The following is a 25,796-nucleotide window of genomic DNA, read 5'->3' as shown; positions in this document are numbered from 1 at the left end:
ACAAGAAACTAATAGAAAAAAAACAAAAAAACGGCTTTTGTCAAAACCAAGGCCTAACGTTAAAATCAAAGCACTAAATGCTTCATTTAAGGTGCGACTCAACCAGGCCTTTAAAAACACATCAATATGATGCAAAAAATAGAAACAGAATATTAACACAGCAGATGAAAAACAAAAACAAAACAAAAACAAAAATGTTGCGACAGACTTGTGGTTAAATTAAGTTGCGTTCTCACTGAGAACTATAATAAACAGATTTTTCAACAGTGAAAGCTTTTACTCATAGTAATGCCTGCATCTTACTTCCATCTCATTCGTCTACTTATTTTTAAGTGTAAGGCATGTGAAGTATGCAGGAGAAAAGTGACTAATAGCTAAATGTCTCGCCGTCTGCGTGTTCTGGACACTTGAACACATTAAAACTCATTTAAAAAAAAAAAATCAGAACTATTGATGGGAAGGTCAAGGCCATTAGAATAAGTCACTTCCTCTTGTGAGATATTTTGAGACGAAAACTCAATCTCAGTTATGTTTCTGTAAGAATCAGTCTTTGCATGGATCCAGAGCAACCCACCATGCTTTCTGCGAGGGAAACTATCTTGTGCATGGGTTTCACTCAATGTGGGGGGGTTTCTGTGGCATCACAAGGTGGGACTTGGGTGTTAGAAGCACTGGCACAGCCCCTCCGACCAAACAGAGCTTCCTATAGAGATGAGAGAAGTCGTAATATAGTTAACGTGCAAATGTGCAACATTTAAGAAGAGAAAAAGCAGCTGACCTGCACAGTCTCCAGAGAACGTGCCCAGCCTCCAGGTGAGTCCGTCCTGGCTGCAGCAGACGTAGAGCTGTCAACAGGAGCGACCTGAGCAGGGGCCCGAGGCTCAGCTGGTTCAGAGGCTGCCGGATGTGACGATGAAGACAAGACGACTGCTGCGTCGGTTTCCTCCTCGATTGGCGTTTCTTGCGAGCCTCCCAGAACAGAGGAAGAGTTTGACAGAGCCGGACACGTCCCGGACACGTTGCTGGGCGCCGGGCTGCACTCTCCAGACGTGCTCGGTGGAGTGTGATTGGTTTTCTTCCTGCGAAGCGTCTCGATCCAGCTGGAGCTGTGTTTGGAGGCAAAGTTGGCGAGGGCCAAGGAGGAGAGCCTCATGTTTTTTCCCGAGGTTATCAGCTCTCCAAAGCCTTCCTGATGGGAGAAGGCGTAGCCGGACCGCCTGGAGCCCCCTCGGGCGCCGAGGCGACCCTCGGAGACGCTGCCTGTGCCGCGCCAGGCCCCTCCGATGCTGCGACCTCCCGGTTTCCGCCTCTTCTGCCTCACCAGCTGCGTGTGACGCACCTGTAAGATGCACCAGAAGAATGGAAGATGGCTTTCACGTTTTGTTGCTGTGACATAAAAGTTGTTTTATGAATCGTAAAAAGTATAGTGTTCATTTAATTTTGCTATATTGTTTTGCATATAACATGTACAACATCAGCGGTGTGTTTTGCTTTCAGTTCCGATTTGACTCGAAGGGGAATCCACAGGCTGAAACTCTCGAGTCAGAAGCAAGTGTTTGTCACTATCTCATCGAAACTTTTTTCAAATGTAGAGAAGCTAATGCCAATTTAAAGAGGAACAGCAAATTTGCTTGACTGACTTCACCCCCCACCTCCACCCTCTCCCACAGTTTCGGAGAGCAGCACTTATTATTAGGCCACACTGATTAAGCCAATATTTGCTGGACATTTAGTCTGCGTGCACATTTTTTTTTGTTTAGCTAAGCCGTTAGTGATTGGTCTAACCCGATTTCAAGCCGACACACTGGGAAGACACATCAGCTCATGTTGCAATGAGGATGAAAACATCATTTCTGACAACTGTCCTGTTTCTCACCGTGTCTGAGAGCTGAGGCTTGAGGTCCAGCTTGAGGAAACGGAATGCCAAAACTGGAACTACGCATACTGCTGTTGCTAGTGCAATAGTTAACCACACAACTGGCTGCAATAGCGTGTTCTGGGCACTACCTGTACTCAGAAAACACACACACACACACACACGCAGACAAACACACAGATAAACATGAGCACGTATCCTTTGAAATTTGACGTATCCTTTTGATGCAACAGGAAAGTTAGTTCTTAGAATTATAAAATGGATTTTATGTCATTACTAACGTACAGTTACAATTTAGATATATATTATATAATACAGATCTGTTAAAATGTAAACAATTATCTCACCTGAGATGGAAAACAAAGTAAATTTTTTACATGTTTTGTTTAGTTGAATGCTTTGCAAATGTAGTTTTATTCCTTGATCTTTTATCACATTCAGGAATGTTAAATCTTTTTTTAAAATTTTTTTTAAATTTTATTTTCTGTGACATACTAACACAAAGCAGCGCATAAAAGTGAAGTGCAGAGAAAAGTGTATGCAGTTTCGTTTAAATAGATAAAAATCTGAAAAGGATTCAATTGTTTTTATTCAGTTTAATTTCCTTTCACAGATAAGACTAAGCACCGAGCAGGGCAGACCCTCCCACAGGCTACCCAACATGCCACGCATGTCAGTGAGAAAGTTGTGGAGATGTTAGAATATAAGACAAAATCCTAAGGTTTGAATATCTCCTGGAGATTTATTCAAACCATCATCATGAAAATGAAAGTGCAAACATAACAACACATGGCCTTCCAAATAAACTCAAACACATAAACAGGTGCAAGAGGAGCATTAACTAGTCAAGAGAGCATTACACTGTTTTAACTCTTGAGGAGCTGCAAAGATCCACAAGAAGGAGAATCTGTTGAAAGGATGACTATTAGGTAAACGTCCTGCACACCTGGTCGTTGTGGAAAAATAGCAAGAAAAATGCCATGATAAAGCTTGTTTCCAGCTTGGGTTATACTGAATGTAGCTTTGGTGTTAAGTTATATTTTGGATGACACCAAAATATAACATTTCCTTCAAGATCCAAAACCATGGGTGGCATAAAACCACCCAGAACACACTATCTCCTACCCCCAAAATTGGGGTAGGATTTATATTCAGCAGATTTATTAAAGCTGGTCAGAGTTCATGGGAAGATGAATGAAGCTAAACACAGGGCAATGATGGAAGAAAACATTGGAGTCTGTGGCAAAACTTCAAAATGGTTGTTCAAAGATATTCTCCATCTGTCCTCCAGTCCTCATCTGTCCTCCAGTCTGAGTTTAACTGGACAATTTTTAGTTAAAGAAAACCATACATAATTTTCTTTCAAATATACAAGCAAACTACTTTGTATTGGGTTAATTACATAAAATGAAATAAATGACACTGAAAGTTTGTGGTTGTGACGTGACAAAATGTAAGAACGTTGAACATTTTTGCAGGGCTTCGTATGGAGGCCAAAGGCAAGAGCAAGGGACCAACCTATGAAGCGGAACTGATTGGGAAAGATCCTGAAGAGGGTCTGGCTGTGCAGCGCGAACATGATGGTGAAATAGGAGCCCACAGAGCCCCAAACGAACATGTGGTTAAAGACCGTCCAGAAGCCTGTATCTAGAGCGATCTGCAAATAAAGGCATCGTGATTACTTGCCAGTGGAGTAAACGGCTGCAAGATAAGCCAACTCCGAACAAGAGTTTCTCACCTGCACACTGACAACAATAACCAGGGCTGTCGCCGTCGTGACTGCGAATGTCTGGTAGTCGGCGAGGGGCACGCCGTTGCTCTGAGTGGCATCGGACAGCACGGCGTAGGGCACAAAGAAAAGCACCACTGAGGTGTAGATGCCTTGGGTGATGCAGATGAAGAACTCCTTCTTGTTGAAGAGGAGGTTGAGCTGCCCGGGCTCGTACAACTTAGGATACTCCAGACTTCTGTGATCTGGAACATCCTGCCATAAAAGGGGAAACGAGAGATGCTATTTGCTAAAATAAGAGTGCAGACAAGTCAACGGCAGAGCTGATCGCTTGGTGGTTTTGAGCAAAATGCAGACATAAGCAAGTACTAACCAAAAGCAGAACAAACGTTACGCACATTGGACAGCCGATACCCAATATGTGGGAACATTAAAACACGAGTTAATGGTTTTTGTGTAAAAACAAATTGGTGCTAGTTTGTGCTTTTACTGCATCCCGCTGAAAAAGAACACTGTGTGACATGTAACCTTGGTGTAAAGTAATAACGAAAAAGACCTGGTCAAAAACCCCCATGGCCAGCACAGGGAGGGAGGTGTACACAATGTTGTAGAGTGTGATGAAGAACTGATCATACACCGTCTACAACAGAAGAAGACAGCAGACAAACACAGAGATGAGGTGAAACTCTCAATCGGCTCTCATACCCTCCCAGCACCTTTTCGTTCCTAACGCGTCGTTCTGCTCGTACCTGGGCAGAGAAGCCGCAGAAGAAGCCGAACCAGAAGTGCACCATGGTGAAGGCAAAGTTCTTGTAGAAGAAGTAGCAGAGGAAACGGCACATGCGCAGGTAGGACCAGCGGCCGTGGACCAGCAGGAGGCGCTGGAGGAAGCGGAACTGGGCGAAGGAGTAGTCGCTGGCCAGCACGGCCTGGATGCCCTCCTGACCGGAGATGCCCACTCCAATGTGAGCGCCTGTAGGGAGAAAGAAACAAACCAATAGATGTAGAGCTAAATCACTCCGTAGCGGCGCAAACAGCGCAAACTCAAGAGAAACAGGAAGTGTTTGGAGCACAATTCTGATCAGCAACTGTTTAATAAGCAAAAATATCACACATGTTTGAACTAGACTAAAACAGGCTTCAGCTTTGTTTTATAACTGGAAGAGAAGTCTTACAGCTTCACTTTCAGCTGCAGTTCCAGCCGTTTCATAATAAATATGGCATCAGTACTGTTGTAATCAAAAACCCACATGGAGTCACCATGGACATGAAGGATACATTCATTTGTTATCTTTGTGATGCTTTTTTCCAGTTTGGGCTGGTCATTCACCAAACAGCTCCAGAGATTTTTAAAGAATTTGGTGCTCAAAGAAGAGTTGGAATCACTGTGGTGTCGGAAAATCCGAACAAGTTTCAATCAACTGATCGACCTCGACGTGACAGGAAATTGGTAGAGATTTTCAAGAACAACCTAGAAAACCACAGTCAAATGTTGCTTAAAAGAGCCAATATGAGGGTTTCTTTTGTTCTGTGTGAATGTTTGAGCATGGTGGCAGCGGACAGCAAAACACCCTGTTAAGAGTCTGTTTACCTGTCAGCCGTTCTGGGACATTGGAGGACGGGACAAAATTATGTCCAACTTAATCTAAAATCAACTGCCAGGTGATTGAAACCGGGACAAAACTGAGAGGTTTTGCAAGACAATGATCCAAATACATATCATAAATTGTTGCAGATTATTATTCTGTAGTGACCCCGACGTCAACCTTGTTGATGATACGCTGACAAAGCTTAAGAGCAAAGAATGTGACTGAAAACTAGCTCAGAAAAATGTACTCTCCCATAAAACATTGTTCTCCTAGATTTTCTTAACAACTTTTATCCCATTAGTTTAGTGTGAAGAAAACAGATTTAATTTTTTTCTCACAAATTGACTCTAGCAATCACAGGATGGGAACAAACCACACCCGTCACTATTGCACTGATTGCATTCCTGCTTTAGGCTTGCATCAATTCATTTCATACACATAAAGACAGACAAAAACACAAAAAGTGGTGCAACCCACAAAAACAAAACAAAAAAAACAGAAACCATGTTGAGTTAGCTACAAACTACAATGCTTCTCCATGTAATTATACACATCAGTACTTGAGAGCTTTTGCATGAGTCTTTTTTTTTTTTTTTTTTTAAGTTTTGCACAAATTTCAGTTTAAAATGTGACTAAACCCAATCCAGACAGTGGAATGCCAATGTCTTACCTCATGAGAGCATTGCAACCGGCACATTTCAACATGACCGACGTCACAGCTGGTAACATGTAAACAACTCTTACACCCACTTCTTCTGAGAATTACTGCGGACCTGACAACTTTCGTTTATCCTGCTGTAATCCCGTTACTCTCCTTCCTCTCACAGGTTGAACCCTTCTGCACAACTCACTTTTGATCATGCTGACGTCGTTGGCGCCATCTCCGATAGCCAGAGTGACAGCCTTCTTATGTTTCTTGATGAGCTCCACCACCTGAGCTTTCTGCAGCGGTGTGACTCTGCAGCAGATAACTGCTTTGCAGGCACAGGCTGTCGACACGAACTCGGCTTCCATGTCTGCCTCAAGCGCATGTGCCTGTTGTAGAGCAGGGGAAAAACAAAAACAAAAAATCAAGAGATTAGAAGTTTCTTTTGGATATGTCAAAGATAAAGCTGCAGCAGTCACTGCAAATGCTCAATTTATGTTTTAAATTTGCTTGCATTATGTAAAGGTGTGCTGTTCTTACCAAACTATGACCACTGATGATGAGGGCAAACTCCCCTGAGATGCTGTCCATGTCGCCAGAGGCAGACGGAGGGAGAGAGGAGCAATGCAGCTGTTTCGACCCTCTTCCTGTTGTACAGTCTCCCTCTTGCCCGTCTTTCATCCCGTTACCCATGAAACATGCCTCAGCCCAGGCCTCCATCCCTTCAGTTTTCCCTCGGGACAGCTCCATCATCCTTTCCCTCGCACTCCTGAAGAGCGAGTGAATAAAAAGTTACTGAACTCTGGCTCATCAGCTTTTAAGGCATAAACAACCAAAAGGGAAAAACAAAAAAAAAAATTTAAAAAATGGAGACATAACTTAAAACATGATACAGTTTAAATTGGTTAGCTGAAGGATGGTGTATTGTTCAGGTTTTGTTAGATTAAATTACATTTGTATTTGCATATTAAAGAGCTGACTTTAAGATACTGTCATCTGCTGTTTACAGTTTTTAGGTCTAGACCTTATTTTTCCCTTTGTTTATCTTCTGTCCGCCCTTTTTATGGATCCATTGAAGTAGACACTGGGATGGTCAGGTGGGCTTACCTAAACTGAGTTAAAAAAAACAAAACCTAAATCTGAAGTAATCTAAGCAATGCAACAAAGGATAAACTAACATGAGTGGAACATAATCAAAACACAGATAAACTAAAATAAGCAAAGGAGAGTTAATTTAGTAGACAAAACAAGCAAAACTGTGCTAAACTAAAGCAACTTCTGTCGCATTTTCCTGAAGGAACCAGCTGTATTTCGAAGCCCACAGACAACAGCTGACCTGAGTTCTTGTCGTACACTCTGAACGGTGTGACCACCTATGATGAACACCTCAGTCATGTCATCAGTCAACATTTTGCAGGAGTAGCCTATGTTGACTGCCGTCTCTGTAGGAAAGAAAAGGGTGGAGATTAACTCACGCTATGACACAAATGTTTAGTTTTCACAACAAATTCTCTAAACACTTCCTGCTGGAGTGTGCAATATTTTGGGTGTCAATTACAAGCATAGCCTTACTTCTGCTAATTATATTTATATTAAGGCATGGTAGGATAAAAAAACAACAACAAAAAAAAACCTGAGCTTTTGGATCAAATAGGTCTGTCATATCATACTTTGAGTGATCAAAATAAAGATGAATAGCTGAGATTAATAACTCAGAATATCCCACTTTTTCTATTTTTCTGAACAGCAGATGGCAAATTAACTTGACAGCTGGTATAAAGTGTGTTCATCTCACCCTGTTTGTCTCCAGTCAGAACCCAGATCTTAATGTTGGCCAGAGAGAGGAGAGCAATGGTCTCTGGGACTCCTTCCTGCAGCTTGTCCTCAATAGCTGTAGCACCTAGGAGCTGGACAGACAGAGACAAATGTTTACATGCAAATTAGATTATGCTCAAAATGAGAAATTTTAATCTTGTTTTGTAGGGGAAACCCCGGAAGCAACTACTGACTAACCTTCATATCCTGTTCTATCTTGTCATAAGCTGCAGCCAGCCTGTCCTCCCTGCAGTCAGTGGCCTTGTCTGCACAGCGGTGGCTCTCTGACCAGGCCTCCCACTCGTCCTCAGAAAGCTCCCTGTACGCCAGAGCAAGAGTCCGTAACCCATCGGCTCCATACTCCTGGAAACAAAAAAAATTACACATGCAGCATGTGTAAACATATCAACTGTAAGCAACCTGAGGTAAGCGTACAGCGCATGCCGATACTATTTAAAGGAACTCCATATGTTACGCTTTTAACTGTCTATGATGCTTCAGTTTAAGCAAGGAGACACTAGGTGGCACTGCAGCACCAATTATGTTCATAAACTACTGTTTACTTACATTTAGGTGGTCTGAGGTGATGCTCATCAGTTCCTGGTTGCAAGGGTGGAGTCTCTCTAATAGTACCGTGTCAGCTCCTTTACAGTACAGGCAGATCCTGCCTTCTGGGTTACGCACTAAATTCAGAAGACAAAGATGCATATAAAATATCATGAAATCATCACCTCTCCTCCGTTGCCCTCAGGTACATATATTGTTGCTTCATCGCTGCTTTAGCAAAACTCATTGCTTTACAAATGTGTTATGCACAATGTGCACTGCCATTAGATGGTATAAATGTATGTGTTTACATTTTTCTAAAATTTGCCTATGAGATTAAAAAGTAAGTCAGATCAAGACTTCCTGTCATCTTGTGAATGTCATGACTGGAGGATACATTTGGGTTTCTCAGAAGTGGGGTTCTGTGGAGCTGGTTTTAGCTGTCAGTAGTCATTCTGAATGAAGTTTGCATGTTTTCCTGGTTCTGTCTGATTGGGTGGATGTTTTCTTATTTACTCAGGCTATTTTTGTTTGATATAAAAAAAGTGTTTGTTGATCTGCAACATTTTAAAAACAACAGAAATCTACAAAACTCTAACTTTTTGTTTTACAGTACGTTAAATAAAACAACAAAAAAAGATTTTTTAAGTCGTTGTTCTGCCAAAGAATACAAAGAAAAAGAGAAACATATTCCTTAGTAAAAAAATCTTTCTTTGTGGCCAGTTAGTAAAAGTTAATAGAACAACTCCTTGACAAGTTTGGCAGTATGTTAACAATCCTCCCTACCTATGACAGACATCCTCTTGCGGATGTTGTTGAAGTCCAGTATGGCGAGCAGCGAGTAGGTGACGGTTCTGCCCATCTCGGTCGTAGTAATCGTCCCTGGCGTTCGAGAGCGGAACACGAATCCAAAGTTTCGAGCTGCCGTCACCAGAGCGCCCTCGTCTGGAGATTGCGCCTTATAGACCAGCTCTCCTGGGTGGACAGATGAAAAACGATGAACGACATAGGAAGAAATAGACAAACGGCAAGTTGCTGTTTGTGTTTCCCTTCCTTCTGCTCACCTTCGCTCTTCTCCTCACTCATGACGGTATGACAGAGAGAAAGTAGGCGGAAAAACTCGTGAGTGTGCAAATCTCCCACTTTCACTGATTCCAGCAGCTTTTCATCATAGAAACAGAAATCTGGATTTGCCAGGGGGTTGAAAGGAGTGAAATCCAGCCTCTGAAAGATTGACAGGAGAGAATTAGACTCCAACCTGAAGAAACGATTTACGTCCAGGTAAACAAAGAAAGGTCTACCTTTGGTTGTTTTCCTAACGGATCCGTGACTTCACCTGGCAGAAAAACAAATGACAGGTAAGAATGTGGAATATAATGAACATGTTTGGATATATGAACTTTTGTGCATGATTTGTTGATCTCTTACCATAAGTTTGCCCATTGATGGAGCACTTATTAAAGGTCATAATGTTCTGAGTTAGAGTTCCAGTTTTATCGCTGAAGATGTATTCAACCTGAATAAACATGAGCATAAATTCCAAAATGTTATACTTTTTTAAAATCATAGAGAAAAAAGGTTCAGGAACTGGATTAATTTTTCTTTTAAACATCACCTAAAACTGACATCCCCTTAAGATGTCAGTTTAGTTTGCATTTGTACTTCACACATCGACAATAGATGAGCAAACTGTGTATCTACTTTAAAATATGGTACAAGTTCAAAATAATTGAACTGAATCACCAGAGCCAACACAAGTTATAGGCAACGTTTGCAACAGCTTAAAGATCACTGTGACTCACTTACTCTCCCAAATCTTTAATAATTACTATGGGTTTTAGCTGGAAATGCCACTTAAATGAAATTCTGCCCTTGTGCCAGCCCTGTGAATAACATTCATTTAAGAAAGTAAGCTGTGACGCATTACAGGCCCTCTGAAGAGCCCACCTGGCCAAGCTCCTCGTTCAGAGTGGTGGTCCTGGACTCGGCCGCCGTGTTGCACCGAGAGCAGAACATCTGTCGGTCCCAGTTAATGAAGTAGCTGTGACCCAACCGGATCACCTCCACACTGGTAGAGCAAAAAAAAAACATTAAAATATATTAAACTATGGATGAAGACACATAAATGATGCTGCTTGTGTTTTTTTTTATGCACAGCTTAACTCCTGTAAAAACAATTGCGATGCTGATTTGCTTCGGTGCCTAAGTAAAATGGTATTTTATTGTTTTTATACGAAACCCGACTGAATTTCACCCACTCTAGCTCAAAATCTTATACATTTAGAGAATATATAGAGGAAGTGTAATCAACACAGCTCTAGCTGTAGTGGACCCCCACCTAGTCAGGATTTAGTATTCAAAGATTCATCTGTTCATGTTGTTTTTGTGGAACATAACTGTAAATTATTCATGAAAAACTTGCTTAACTGCACATTTTTAGCTTTAGTTTTGTCGTTATTGGTCCAGTGTTTATGTCCGACATGTGACGCTGTCTTTCATGTCAATGGGTCTTTTATCTGATTAAATTAAAGTCTCAAGTACAAAACTGATTTAATCCAGTCTACCTTGCATAGATTGACCTTGTAAGTGTTTCAATTAAATCTTTTTGTGGTGCAGCCCCTTTCTTAATTTCATTTTGCGTGTGGTTTTATAAACATGCCTTCAGATGGTAATAGCTGTCATGGGGCAAGTGCTACTCTCAATTGTTATCTCAACAACAATATTCATAAATTTCATATATCTTTGTCTTTTTTGATATCCTGCACTTTTTCTTACCTGACATATAGAGAAATAGGAACGACAGTGTTAAGGATGATGATGTATGACCAGAAGGAAAGGAAGGCCGAGAACATAAAGTTGTCCACAGGAGGGTCCCAGGGAAGGTAGCTCTGGAACAAGGAGCCCACCTCTCTCTCCCACACCGCATTGCCCACAGCCAGGATCACACCCATACACACCAGGAAACCAAAGATCTAACGGCGATGAACAAAAAGAAACACCACAAAGCCAGAGTTAGGTCCACTGTCCTGCAATCCAAAATTAGAACGAGTCTATCATCAGCATGTGCAGATGGTAAACAAAAGCCCCTGAGATGATATTCTGAAATAGTTTGGGGATATGAAAGTGAGAGGTTTGGGGTGTCTTACCCAGAGGACCAGCGTGTTCATCAAACGATCGATGCTTGTACGCTTAAACTTGGTGCGACCGCTGTTCTGCATTAGCTTGGTATCTGGACCTGCGGTGGCAACAGAGTCAAACCTGCTTGTTACACGTACCGCATTCACCCAATCATTCACAAATAAAAAAATAAAAAAATAAAATACGCAAACGCAGACCTGCAAAGATAACCAGGCCGTAGCACGCCTCCGTGTTGCGGAGGACGCATCCTCGGAGCAGCATGTTCTGGTTGGTCAGGGGGTATTTCTTCTCTCGCCAGTACAGAGTGCCACAGAAGCGATCTAGTTTGTTGTTGGGAGGCTCGCACACCACTTCACCTTCACACAAGAAGACGTTGTAGCGTATTAAATAAAAATAACGCACCCCTACATGGCAGGCAATTACCAAACCCAGTTATTGCAAAGCATCGACATCAGAGGCAACATGATCTCGAGCTGAATTTATCATCCTGATGCTGCTGTCACACTATAAACACACCCGGAGAGACACTTCTTTTGTAAGATGATATCAGACAGAGTGTGGGTTGATTTGCTGCAGTAATGCTTTTTCCTGAGTAAGTGTGTGCGTGCGCATGCGAGCGTGCTTGTGTGTGTGTGTGTGTGTGTGTGTGTGTGTGTGTGCGCAATGGGGGCGTGCTTTGCTGACTCAAAGCTCTTTCCGTGGCGGGTGGGTGGATGGGTGATGACATCGTGTCATTCAGCCGCAGCAGAGGACGTACAATGTGAGGATGTGAATGTTTCAATTATTTATTTGTCAGACCGTGAAAGGAGGAAAACGTCTGAATTACACAGTTGGCTGCACAACTGAAAATCATCAGAACGATGTTCCGGATGGGGAAACCGAGAGAAAATCAACTTGTTCGAACCAGTCTCACCGTCAAACGACGCCAAGTTGTTTGGATCGCCAAGCTCAGCCGTCACCGACACAGACTGACGCACCTTCATGTTGGTCTCTCTGCAGGTTGACAGAAAAAAAAACAAAAAAAACAAACATCCATTTGAGAAGCAGTTGCCTTCGGAGGTTAGAACGAACTGCGAGTGGATACTGATGGGAGGTTTCTGACCCGTCGAGCTCGGCCGTCTCGATGTAGCACAGGCCGTGTGGTTCGGTGCTCGATAACAGGAGCAGGTCGGCCTGAAAACAGACGGCTGACGTTAGCATTAACTGCAAGGTACACGCAGCAAAGTTACAGAGAGAAGTCGATAATAATTACACATGAAGAGAGTTGGAGATTAAATGAATGATTATTAGAACTTCTGCTGAGGAAGCAAAAAAAAAAAAAAAGAAAAAGAAAAATCCATTTGCAATCTTGTGCTTTAATCTATTAGAATAGCTTTCATAAGCAATAATAACTGAAGATAATTAGCGAGAAACTGAATCCTGGCAATAAAGTGAATAGTGCTGAACTGGCGTTTGCTGTGTTTTGATATAGATAGATATAATCAGAAATATCAATTTCTGATTTATTTAGATTAGAAAATTTTGATTTTTATTAATTAAAGTTTTTTTTTCCGACAGAATGATTCAGTTTTGGGTGACTTATACATATTGCTGGATATTGGTGAATAAAATGGATGTGGATAACAGTTAAGTAAGTTTCATCTGGCCTCTTGTTTCTTTTTCTTCATCACAATATTTCTACTATTCTTTAAGTGCCGACTGAGAGGCAACATATTGTGCAGATTTTATGGCTTAAATGGATGTTTAAAAGTGCTATTCATCCATATGCACCTCAAAATAAGAGATTTGCCACTGACTGAAATAAAATCTGGCAAAATCGTTCATGTTTTTGACAAATCCATTCATCCAGTCATCCATTATCCAACACGCTTATCCCGAGTGGGGTAAGATCAGGGCTTTTTGGAAAAACAAAACAAAACACTGACTTAAGCCACTTTGTCTTCTGATGTGAATGGATTGAATAATTATTATTGCAGCTAAATTTGTGTCAAAATAAACATAATAAACTCTCACACTTACCGCCACAAACTGATTGTTTTCCAGCTTAATGATATCACCCACTTTAACGTTCATCCACTTTTCGTTCTGCAGCCTGCCACAGCAAATCAGAAAAACACGTGGAGCACAAACGGGACTGTTTGAATCGCTAAAAGCAGGAGCGCACGCATGTTGGGTTTTCGGCTGCGATGACTTACGAGCCTCGGATGAGAACCTGAGACTGCCGATTGTTCACTTGGTTGTCGCTCTTGTGGCGAAACTGCAGGGCACAGACACAGTGGTGTTACATCAATGAGATGAGTGTGCTGCGCTCAACTTCAGCGTGTGGAGAACACATGCTCACATAGTCATCGGTGGCATCCTTTACTGCGGTGATGCTCAGCACCAGAGCCAAAGGCACAATGGTAGTGAACCAGGACAGGGAGGAAATCTGTGGAATCAGCTAACAAGGACAGGAGAAGATGAGATTTTTCACATTAGTATAAATGGGTAGCAACAATGCCTTTAGAATTATTTAAACATTTAACCCTCTGTGTATTTAATTGGGGTTTTATGTGATGAACCATTACAAAGCAGTTCCTAATTTTGAACTGGACAGGAAGTGATGCATAGTTTTCAAAGTGCAAAGGGATACAAATCTGACAAGTGTGGTGTGTTTTTGTATTTAGCCCCACGAGTGAAAGACTTTTATGCAATTGCAGCTGCAGGTCTGTTGGAGTTTCTCTATTAATTGTGCCCATCTAGAAACTGAAAATGTTACCGATTCTTCTTTGAAAGAGCTCAGCCAGATTAGGATGGTAGTTTCTGCAAAAAGCAGGTTTTAAGTCTGGTTACAGATTCTCAAATGGGTTTAGGTCTGGACTTGAACGGGGAATTACGACACATAAATGCAAAATGTCTGGAGTCAAATCAGTCCACTGTAGCGTTGGGTTTCTGTTTCGGGTCATTGCTCCAGTGGAAGGTGATCCTCCGCCTCAGTCTCAAGTCTGTTTCTGCTTTCAGTCTTGTTTCTTTGAGTGCTAGCCTGTTTAACAAACGTTTCATCAACACTGACCAGCTTCCGTGTCCTTGAATAATGTCCCCATAGCATGATGCTGCCACCAACATGATTCATGGTGAGATTTGTGAGTACAGGATGTACATCATCCCAATAAAATGTTCAACATTGGTTCATGATGGGAGCAACTAAATTTCAGAAGTTAATTCTATAAAATGAAGACTGTTTCCTGTTAAATTCGCAGCTTTAAGAAATCATTGTCCAGTTTTATATTCATGTTATGACAACATTGTGAGAAAAATAGAACATATATGAACATAGAGAGTTTCAGATCCAACTCTCACTGTTAATTTCCCGTTTTAGAAGACAAAATCAGCAACAAAAAGGCTTTCAAAACAACAGGAGACACTACAGTGGTTCCACCTATCTGTTTCATACAGTGGGAGGATAAAAACTATGTATACGCTATGAATAAGAATCTTAAATATTTATCAGACTTTTTCATTGGCCAAAATGTAGATTTAGATTTTGTTGCTTATTTTTCTGCATTCAGTAAACAGAAAGGATTTTGGTTACTGTGACTGGCCTAAAACAGAAAACACTGAGTCTGATTGAATAGCAGAGAGTGAGAAAAAGAAGACCGTCTTCGCTGTAAATATAGATATCTGGTTTCAGCTCTAGATACTTTATCTGATCACCTCCTACGTGTTGCAATATGATAAGCGCCTGCCTCTTCGGCTTGTTTCTCATATGAATCGTTCTCAAGTTTTTATTTTGTCAAACAAACAATGTGGAAATGCCAAGTTTCCTAATCCCTGCCTGGCTACACTCACCTGTAGGATGAGCAGGAAAAGGAAGTAAGTGTTGGCTACTTCCTGGAACTGCTCAAACAGATTGACAGGCAGGAAGGTGAGGATGTTGTACTTTGATGTCACGATGCAGTTGTTCTGTGTTGAGAAGAGAGAAAAGGAAAAATTATTATTTTTTAAAGGTCATCATCTGAACTTTGTAATACCTACGGAGGAGAAAAGGACATAATCTCACCGCATACTGAAACTTTTCATTGTGTTCTCTGTCATTGGCTTTGACCCTTCTCTCCTCCTCTGCGGAAATAAAACGAGGTAAAAGATGGTGAACAATGAAATTCATATAAAATAAAAGAACAAATACAACAGCATTGCACAGCACTAAAGTTATATAGACTTAATCTTCTCTTTTGTGTCCTGACACTCTCACCATGTGAGCCTGCAGTTTATATGCTTTTGTTGTTTGCATAATCAATTTTCCTTCTCCTTCTCCTCTGGATGTCAAAAATAGAAACCACTGGTAAAAGAAAGCCAAAAGAAGTACGACTGAAAGTTGGCCACAGGTGGCATCTTGTCAGTCGATGTCATAAAATAACTCTTCAGCTAATACAGTGAGGCCGAAAACTCCCTTCTCCAAGCATAGTGATCGTGGGATCATGCTGTGGAGAGGAACAAGGCAGCTTGGATGGGAAGACGAATGGACCCAAATTCAGAGAAATCCTGGAAGAAAACCCTCTGATAGGCTGTAAAACACTTGAGTCTGGATGGAGCTTCACCTTCAAGCAGGAGAACGACCCAACATACAGAAATATCTACAGTGGAATAGCTTAGACCAGGGATGTGAAACGCCTAAACTCAGAGGTCACTGTGCTGCAGGCTTTAGGTGTGTTTCTGCTTCAGCTCAACCGAATCAAATAATTAGGTGATTGGCAGGACATTGTTGAACTTGACCTCCACGTGATTTGGGATTGCTGAAACAAGAACGTACATCTGAAGGCTGCAGCACACCCTTGAAGAGTGTCTCCGCCTAAAGCTGTTTTTGCACTAAAATAATGTCCAGTCTCTAGACGTATAAAACTGGTACTGCAGCTGTAGGTAGGCCTACATGTTTTTAACTCGGTGCGCACTGCATTCCTTTTGGCAGATGAAAACCAAATGTCAGTTTTACTCCCCCTCAAAATCTGCAGTAATTAGGTGAGACAACACAGCTCCAGACACGTACGCAACAAATATTATCACCGAGGCATAAGTGCATGCACTGGACTGAAACGCTGGCATCCTCAACAAACTTTTGACATTTAAAAACGAGTCGGTGCGGCTCTACAGGAACGGACATTGCACTAGAGAAGCCAATAAACCCATAATAAACATGCACACATAACACAAACAGAGACTCTGTGGTTTCCTGTGTCATTGTAGCTCTGTGAAACTCTCTAAAACCAAGTAGAGCCCATGATCTAGATCTGCACCTCCTCTGAGCTGAGTTTCAGCAAACAAACACAGGCTTAAAGAGTTCCCACAAGGACAAGCTTCTCATGTGACGCTCTAAGACCGACCTGAGGTGGAGGATGAGCAGCTGATCTGTTGAAGAGGTTTTCAGAAAATGGGTTTATACCCAAGCAAAACCTTCACCATGTGGTGGAAAAGATTCCCTCAAGTAGAAACTTATTCAAAGACATTGATTATTTGTGTTAATTTAAGCGAATCTAAAATGAACGAAACAGGAAATTAAATTAATATTTGCATTCGCCGTAGCATGGTTTTTCTAAAAACACTAACAACCAACAGCATTCAAAGGATGTTTAGCTGATTTCAATGGTTTTTGAGGACAAACCAAAGATCTTTTGTGTGTGCAGACTAGTGCAGATACTACTGCCTTCTTATATATTGCCAAATAAACTCAAATATATTAAAATTGGGAATGTGTGTAGCCTGTATTAGCTCTTTGAGAGCTCATTGTTTGTTATTTTTACAGAAGAAACCTGCCATAGATATTATGACTAAGAAATAAATCTAGAACCAAAGATGCTTTCCTGATCACTGACTGAATCTGATTTGAGGACGAGAACAATTTCTGACTAAATCCTCAACTGTGATTTCAGAAATGAAATTCCCCAAACCTTTCACCACGCTCAACTGTTGGGAGCTATGTAACAACAGAGGATAGCTTTCATTTAACTACTAAAGTACTGCATGGTGCTATGGCAGAATGCCACAGGTGGCACAATTATGAAAATATCCCAATGTCAATTGTTAGTGTTATTATAGCAAAATGGAAGAAACTGGGAATGACAGCAACATCAAATAAAATCAGAGGGTTCAGGGGTCAACATGCTGAGGGGCTCAGTGAACAAATATTTTAGCTGTCAGAGTTTGGAAGTGAACAAACTCAGCCCTCAGCTCTCGCTTCATGTTCTTTCAATTTCAGATAGTAGTTGTGTGGGTGTCCGTTCTCTTAAACGTATTCCACTTGAACCCCTACGCCTCCTCCGCTTTCCGCTTCTCTCTTCTGTCTCCTGACATTGCTGTTTCATTGCATTTAAAGGTCACGGTGCTGATGTTTATTTGCTTGATATGCACTGCTAAACACTGAGGAGAGCGAGGTGCACTGAGGGCTCCAGTCGCCTTACACCTGGCCCTGACCTGCCCCCTGCGAGCTGACCACCTCAGCCTGAATGAACGATAGTCTTTACCAAACTGCGCAGTAAGTGTTTAATGTGTCTGACAAGTTCAAGGGCATCAGAAGCCCTGACACATTCAGCGTGCTGCACAGTGGGCCAACATCAATCTATACAGCTGCAAACGTTCAATTGCAGACATTAGAGTCTAAATAAATTTTGCTTCATGTAGAAAGAAAAAAAATAAACATCATTCTGTGATAAGCCACTGATCTGAGTCACACAACATCAGCGTTAGGCAGTGAGTTACAGCAATAATGACCACATTAGCAGGTCAGTCTGAGTTATAGGAAATGACGGTGTGATTCTGAGCTATGCTCAGAATCATAGTCACGAGACTCTCCGGAAGAGTGCATCTTTGTTGATGTTGATCTTATTAGGCAAAAAGAATCGTCTGCAGTCCTGCTCATCCACAAACCCAAAGCTAATTAGCTGGAAAACAATATTGCATGTGACAGACTGATTGAGGGGGGGGTGGAATAAAAGGGGACATCAAGTGGGATCTGTGATCGTTATGCAGAGGAATGAGGCGAACCTGGAGGATTGATCACTGTCAGTAAACACAGGGAGGCAGGCCATTCATTGCAGGGTTCCTGCGAATTTTACATTTCAAATTCAGTAAGTTCCTAGACTCAGTTTTTTTTGGTTTATTATCTGTTATTTTCTAAAAGTTATTTTAGTGCTCTGGACATTGAATAAAAAAAAAAAGATGTCCTAGTTGAGTCCAAATTATGTAATAATTTATAGAGTTGTCTTCAGGTTTGATATCCAGATAAAAGAAATTTTCATCCATCAGGTTTTTCAAGTCTGAATTGGATTGTCTTATTCTAAATACAGATTATTTAAGGGATAGTTTGTTATCTATTAAATATTCTCTTCATTAAGATTTGACAGGACCCTCAATGCTTTAATTTCAATATTTGCAAACTCAAACTAAAAACGTTGTTTGAGTAAATGTAAATAATAATAATAATAATAATAATAATAATAATAATAATAATAATAATAATAATAATAATAATAAAACCCTGTGATTTTAGTTTTCAAATAAATATGTTCCTATCTGTGCAATCTGCTGGTAACTCAAAAATCCAAACATTCAAAGAGTTGGCCCAAAAGAATAATGGTTGGAAACTCAAAAATATTTGCATAACAATTCATTTTTTTTAAAACAAACTAATATCAAGCTAGAAAAATTACCAAAGCAAATTCCAGACTTTTCTAGATCACATAAGAACCCTGTAACTCACACGAAGCTCAGACTCGAACCCACTACTGTTGAAAATGAACAAAAACAGAAAACAAAGAAAGTCAAGCCTATAAAACTGAAGTATGAAGTAGAATGTCTGTTTATCTTTCTATCAGTCATCATGATATCTAATAATTGCATGACTAGATGGCACCAACTAGACTATCACTAAGCAAGTGTCATAATTCTTAAATAATCACATGTGATGGTTTAAATAGACCTGAAAATGCACTTATTAAACAAATATGAAAGCATTTAATACAGTTTTATTATGTTCAACCAGTATGTACGGTAAGTCATGTATTTATCATTTTATCATTTTGATAAAATATGTAATGTAACCCTCGCACATCAAAGTCAGTGGGCCGGCCTTTAGACACGATGACTGGTCTGCAGTAAGCTGCTGCACAGATCGACCAATCAGATATGAGGCTCTAAGTGGATCTAAATTATGTCATAATGGATTGTGGCAAAGAAAATATTGAATGATAACATATGACTTTACAAAGAAATTACATCAAATTTTAAATATCGATTGTGGCATCTATAATTATTCAATGCCAAATTATTTCTTTCTGTGATTGTTGCACTTCCATAATAGACCATTATAACTACAGAAATAAAAGCACATTCCTTCCTTCTTATGGAGATGTGATGTGAGGAGGGATGCAGATAGAAATGACTCAAACTGGTTTGGATGGAGATGGGATGAGACTTGGACGTATCTAGTGATAATGATAGATGGTCTTTATTTGCAAACTGAGATGGCGTTTGCACAAACAACCGCAGTCTTAAACTCGTACCTGTCCGCTTCTTTTTCGATTTTCCTCCCCCAAATCCTGCCTTTTTCTTTTTTTTAATGGGGAGAACCACTGGAAGCCATTTCTCCGGGATGTCTGTCAGCACCGTCATCTTTTTCTATTTCTACTTCTGCTGCATGGAGAATAAATTGGACCGTCAAATCTCCGCGAGAAAGAGGTGACGAAGCTTCCGAACCAACTTCAGTAGAGTTGGATGGATCGGACCATCTTCACCCTGCCTCTCTGCTGCTTCCTCGCTCTGCACTCCTGAAGTTGCGCGCACGGGGCTCACGCTCAGCGGCGCGCGCCTGGCTCGGATGTCTCCCTCTCTGTCTGCACAAATGATGAGGTCATGGTTTTTTTAAAATGACCGATCCATCCCCATGCAGTCGCAGCCCCCGACTCCCTCAGGTCTGGCTCCCGCTATGACCGCTACTTCGCTGCAGACGCTTCTCCTGCATGTTGCAAGGGCGCCGATGAAGCGCTGCGACGTCTCAAACGGCAACTTCAATCAATCGAGGCTCGCCTCGAGTTTCGTCCACAACATAAACACTGCCCAACGTGGAGCATTACGTAACCCCCGTTGCGGTTACCATGGAAACCGCCACTGCAGGGATCCCACAGCTGAGCAAAATCGCTGATTAAGAAGGACGCACGCCATTTTGGCTCAAGAATCACTGAGAGCTGCTACAGCCAGATTGAGGAGTTTGGGAGCCAAAATATTTTCCTGCAAGTTGAGCATGAGTGGGTGCGCCGCAGTGGGCGGCGCCAGGCAGGTGGCACCGCACGTGCCCCACCGCGTGCCTCGTGCCAGCTTTGAGACACAAACTGTTCTCCTTTCATCGGCACAACAATAGCAAAAATATGGCCGTTTGAAAAATTTGGAAGACTATTTAAGAGAAATAAAGCTACCAAATGAAACATGAAGATGAATGATGCATTTCCCTGGTCCTGTCTAGATGACATAACATCCCTGATTCTGAAGCACATGCTGTACAAAACACTGTCTTGAGGAGCGCGTGATGAGGTACTGATTAAGATAATATACAGAGGTGTATTTTTGACACCGACTCAACAAAAAATGGTTTTTTTATTGTACACAAGTAGATATACAATGTCTGGTTCAGGATGTTATAAAATATAACATTTCTAGAAAAAAATATATAGTCATTGACTTCACAAGAGGAAGAATAACCAAGTCAGTCAGCTGCATGTTTAACTCTTGTTAGTAAACATTTGATAGATTTTCACATAGTTGTAAAACGTTTGAAATGAATTTGAGTTGCAAGTAGCTGAGCTTTACCTGTTTGAGAGGAAACAATTTCAGCAAGTATTAAACAAATGGATGCTAGTACAAACCAAGCCAACCTTGTGGTATAACTGCTCTGATCTACAGTGAAAATACAGAAGAAACCTGGAGGTTTTCATCCAAGTTATGACCACAGCCGTAAAATATTTTGTTTACAAACTCAGACAATTCAAAAGCTTGTTTCCGTTTCTTTCCCGCTCTTTGGCGCGATTTGCCCCCACAACGGGGCGCACACTGACCAATTTGCGGCATGCTTTGAGATTGATCTGAGCACACAGATCTATGTGAACAAATAACTTACAGCGTGGGTCACTTAAATCTCTCACACGCGCTCACTTAATGGTGTTCTGTTACACGCTCAACCCTGACAAACGCTCAGCTGTGTGCTTTCGAGAGCACAGAAACAACACTCCTGCTCTGAGATTGCAGGACATTCAGACCAAGAAGCTGTGGTTCTGGATGAACTTGAGATTGAGGCATAAGCCAACAAACGACTTAGAGGGCATCATCAAGGATTCTATTTAGTCAATCATATCTAAATCTAAAGTTTAGAGATGGAAATGTTTTTATTTGTAAACACATATACAGATTTGGCAAATTCCTAAATTAAGCTCCTGTCTACTTCAGATGGCAAAGGAACCATGAATGATTAAATGCGTACTGTAAAACACATTTTCTGGGAGCTAAATAATAGCACTAGGTTAATTTTAGATCCGTTTCACTTCCTTTGTTTCACACAGCTTGAGTATTCAGATGTTGAATGTGTTTAATATTAGGTACTGACCTGGAGGAGGCCTCTTTCTGAACATCTCCGCTCTGCCGCCGTCCTTCTGCTCAGGCCCATGAGACTGTCTGCAGAGACATTACAGTAAGACCATTACAGGCTCCATTATTACAACAAACCGGTCACAAAAAGTCAAGAGCAAAGAGTTGCGCTGATTCAAAGCAGGAGGGAGAAGGGAATTAAGAACCCACAAAAACAGGTAGTGTGACAAAAAGCACTAACAAACAGTCACCTCTCTTTTGATTCAAACTAAGCTGTAAGTGTTATCTTTTGATGCACAGGGTTTATTTTCAAGTGAAAATAGGATGCAAATCGGACATGCACTGAAACTGCTGCACAACGGGACCCACGTGCGCGTCCAGCAGACCATCTCTGCTCTCTGAGAGCAGTAATGAGGAAATGACATTCAGCAGATGGCTGCATCTGTCTCACTCTCTGTCTGGGAGGCTGGTGGCGTTGGCCAGACACACCATCACTCTTGCCTCTCCGGCGGAGGAGACAGAATAACAGAGCGGACGCACTGCACAATTAAACCTCTCCTTTTTCCTCCCCTCTTCATTTATGCTGACTTGATTCTGTGGCATACCTCGGTGCTTTTATTCACCGTGCTTTGTCTCGGTTAAGTACAGAAGCTGGGAGGCAGAGGATGACAGATGAGCCATTACTCTTGGGTTTAGCGGTGCATACAATACAGCAGACGCTAAAGGCAGCAAACATCAAATCACTAATCAATACTCTTTGAGAAGGAGCTGCTCTGCTCTTCTCCATGCCAGTTGGGCAGATTAACTTTCAGCTACTGTTTCCATCTTCGCTTTCCAACCCTGCTTTACATTTTTTTCCCCCTGCCTGCTATCTTGTTACTCCTTGCACTCCACAAACCTGCAGAGGCACGAAAACATTTGGAAACAGCAGGCTAAAATTTCTCATTGTGACGATTTCAGTAAGAAGTGGAGCAGAATTGTTATTTTTATCAAGACATGGTGATTAATTGTATTATTATGGCTTGTTTCAGGTAATTTAAGCCTTAGGCAGTAAATCTTCAGGCAAAAAAATAAACTAAAATAAAACTGAAGAAGGCTGCGAGGCAAATGCAAAATGCTTTAAGCTAGCTCTTTTTCCTTGGTGCATAATGTGATTATCAAATGACTGTTACTGGAACTGTGGAGGTCACGCAGAGGTCTGGAAACCCAAAGCGTAAATCGGTCTTGTTTGAAAGTAAAAACTCTCGATTGTGATTTAAAGGAGTTTGGAGCAATTGAATAAACTCTAATGAATGTGGGTGTCAGGAAACAATACAGGCTTACGGAGCAAAAAAGGTTAGATGTATTTACTGATGAAGGAAAGGTCAGAACTTTGTGGATGTACTGAGTGAATAAAGATTTAAGTGTGAGAAGAGAAAACATCAATCTCCACCAACATCTAAGTATCAAAGAGACAACAACTGCAAAAGCGTAATCAAGCGTCAGTGATGAAGAACAAGAAACATGGCAGACAGGTCAGAGAGGAAACTACTGAGACATTTGAGACTGGGTTACTTTAGAAAACATTTTTCTAAGCTTTGAACAAAGAGACAGGTTTTGCAAAGAGAGCATTGATCAGAGAAGCAGCTGAGTGGATCCCAGTTCTTACACAATCATCTTGTTGCATTTTAGAAATCACACAATCCTTTACAACGGCCTTGACCTTTAGTTTCCTTCCTTCATTATGCCGCTGTGTTTTTTTTTCATGTAGGTACAACAATGTGAGAGCGAGAGCAGCTTGCCGTACTCTCTCACCTCTCTTCGCTCTTCAGCCTTTGTGTTTTCAAACCTCTTCCTCTCTGCTTGTCCATCAGTGACGTCCGGTGTGAACCTAGAGACTCGCAGGTCAGTTGAACCGAAACCGATTTCTTGGGGAAGTGAGAACCACTAGAGACAAACTGAGTAACTGAGCCCCATTCCTGACATCTGGGTTAAATGTGTTTCAGTAGTCTGACAAGAGTCTGGTGGATCTTTGTGAAAATCCCCAGCGAAATCTACCACTTTGAACTGCAACACCACCTGCAAGACTCCTGTCATTACTGTGAAAAGTAATGCAGGAGTCTGTCACACCACCGTAAGTAAATCAGAGCTGTCCAAATCCGTACAAACTACATCAAAGTGATACATGTGGTTGAAAACCGAAAGGTGGCAAGACTGTCCCCCGTATAGAGCCGAGGAGGTTCAGACTTCTGACGAGGACATTTGGAGGCCATCTGGAGGTAGAAACCAGAAAGCTCTTCTGCAGTGAAAAAAGGTTGTTCAGGCGTCTGGTCAGGATGGCACCAAGGAGCCTTAATCTTTAAAACTTTAAGTCTTACTTTAACCTTTAAAGTAAGACTGGGAGGAGATTAGGGCAACGCTAAAATCACTGGAGAGACCATTTTAATGGATGGATGGACAGATGTTAGAGGATATTACACAACTCCAAAAACGTGTTTTAAAGAACTCCCACAAATGTTACAATATGATCCTGATGGTGAATTCTGACGGTATAGACACTTTGTTTTATAGCAGAAATCATATATAGAAATAGAAACATAAGAAGTGTTAGCTTGTGAATGAAATCCTGTGACAGTCTTGTAAAATAACTGGGTGACAGTTTCAGGATTTTCTTCAGCAATAGTAACAGTTTCAGGGACTGCTATGCACTTACTTTATTTATCAAACGTTTAAAATGTGTGTTCCCCAGAAAGACATTTATGTTTACACGTCATGCAGGGACACGTTAAAATATGCAGGACAGAGAATAATGAGAGCTACGGTGTAGCAGGAGAAACAGCAAACAGAAGGTCCTCTGCTTAGACGAGACCAAAACACAACTTTGCAGCCCACAAAGTGGGTGGCAGGAAAACTAAAACTCCACATCATTTTGAAAACACTGCCCTCACCATAAAAGATGGCGGCGGCAGCATCATGCTGTGTGGATTCTTCTATTCAACAGGAACGGAGACGCTGGTCATAGTTGGTGGGATGAAGGATGGAGAGGAAGACAACGCAAGGCTTTTTGAAGCTATAAAGACTTGAGACTGGGGCAGAGACCCTCCAGCAGGACAACAACACTAAACACACAGCCACAGCGACGATGTTTAAAACCATTCTTTTTCCTTCCGCTTCATTTCTATCCGTGACTTTGTGTCGATTTATCACATGAAGTCTTGATAAGACACAGAACGGTTTGTGTTTTCGTTACAAGCAAAAACGTGGAAAGGTATGTGAATACGTCTGTAAATAATATCCAACGTCTTGTATTTCTACTTGTACTCCATATCAACACATCATGTCACATCAGATACAGATTTAGTTGGTTTAGAGAGGTATTTATTTAACTGACGTACAACAACAAATGAAAGTAAAGGCAGTCTGCAGGCACAGGAGGAACTCTGAGTTTCATAAACGTTATGACTCACAGAAAGCGACAGTGACTTTATTTGAAATCCCCTGAATCTAACCACCTCTTCTACATAAACTGCTCTATATGATTGGCAACTTTGAGAAACATATTTTTTAGTGTAACAACACAAATCGATCACTTTCCTATTGAGACAAACCTTTACATTTCCCTGTGATGAAGTCATAAAACATCAAAATCGAAAGCTACATACATAAAAAAAAAAAGGGGTGTCAACTCAAAAACATCCTACCTTTTTCAACTTTGCGTCAGAAATGTGTTTCTGGAGGAAACGCTGTGGAAACGCTGGAGGTCATGATGAGGTTCAGACTTCAGCTAGAGACGATGCGATGAAAGGAGGACTTAGTGGGGAGAGGAGAAACAAAGGTGGAGACTCAGCCAGCATTCAGAGGGGTCAGGACCAGGGA

The 25,796-nt window shown here is 41.4% G+C and overlaps 1 protein-coding gene across 4 annotated transcripts; it reads right to left on the bottom strand.

Moving 5' to 3' along the window:
* Nucleotides 1-433: 433 nt before the first annotated feature.
* Nucleotides 434-25,765, bottom strand: atp8b2 (ATPase phospholipid transporting 8B2). Of its 4 annotated transcripts, XM_007556128.2 has the most exons (30): nt 25,622-25,765; nt 21,961-22,028; nt 15,379-15,437; nt 15,168-15,281; nt 13,681-13,779; nt 13,535-13,596; nt 13,359-13,431; nt 12,442-12,512; nt 12,253-12,332; nt 11,537-11,695; nt 11,348-11,436; nt 10,977-11,173; nt 10,149-10,269; nt 9,630-9,717; nt 9,503-9,537; nt 9,266-9,425; nt 8,988-9,176; nt 8,223-8,338; nt 7,854-8,018; nt 7,636-7,747; nt 7,177-7,282; nt 6,381-6,609; nt 6,046-6,229; nt 4,355-4,578; nt 4,162-4,245; nt 3,615-3,860; nt 3,395-3,533; nt 1,877-2,007; nt 779-1,339; nt 434-703 (listed from the first exon to the last, which is right to left on the bottom strand). In XM_007556128.2, exons 2-30 carry the CDS (start codon nt 21,983-21,985, stop codon nt 617-619), a joined length of 4,005 nt encoding a protein of 1,334 aa, XP_007556190.1. In that variant the 5' UTR covers nt 21,986-22,028; nt 25,622-25,765; the 3' UTR covers nt 434-616. The 4 variants fall into 4 exon arrangements, with proteins under 4 accessions (XP_007556190.1, XP_007556189.1, XP_007556191.1 ...); XM_007556127.2 differs by lacking the exons at nt 21,961-22,028; nt 25,622-25,765 and adding an exon at nt 19,871-20,612; XM_007556129.2 differs by lacking the exons at nt 4,162-4,245; nt 21,961-22,028; nt 25,622-25,765 and adding an exon at nt 19,871-20,612.
* Between the last annotated feature and the right edge of the window lie 31 nt (nt 25,766-25,796).

This window comes from Poecilia formosa, unplaced genomic scaffold (genome assembly GCF_000485575.1).
Source record: "Poecilia formosa unplaced genomic scaffold, Poecilia_formosa-5.1.2 Scaffold77, whole genome shotgun sequence".
In the NCBI taxonomy this organism is placed as follows: domain Eukaryota; kingdom Metazoa; phylum Chordata; class Actinopteri; order Cyprinodontiformes; family Poeciliidae; genus Poecilia; species Poecilia formosa.
This window is presented reverse-complemented; position numbering and strand designations above follow the sequence as displayed.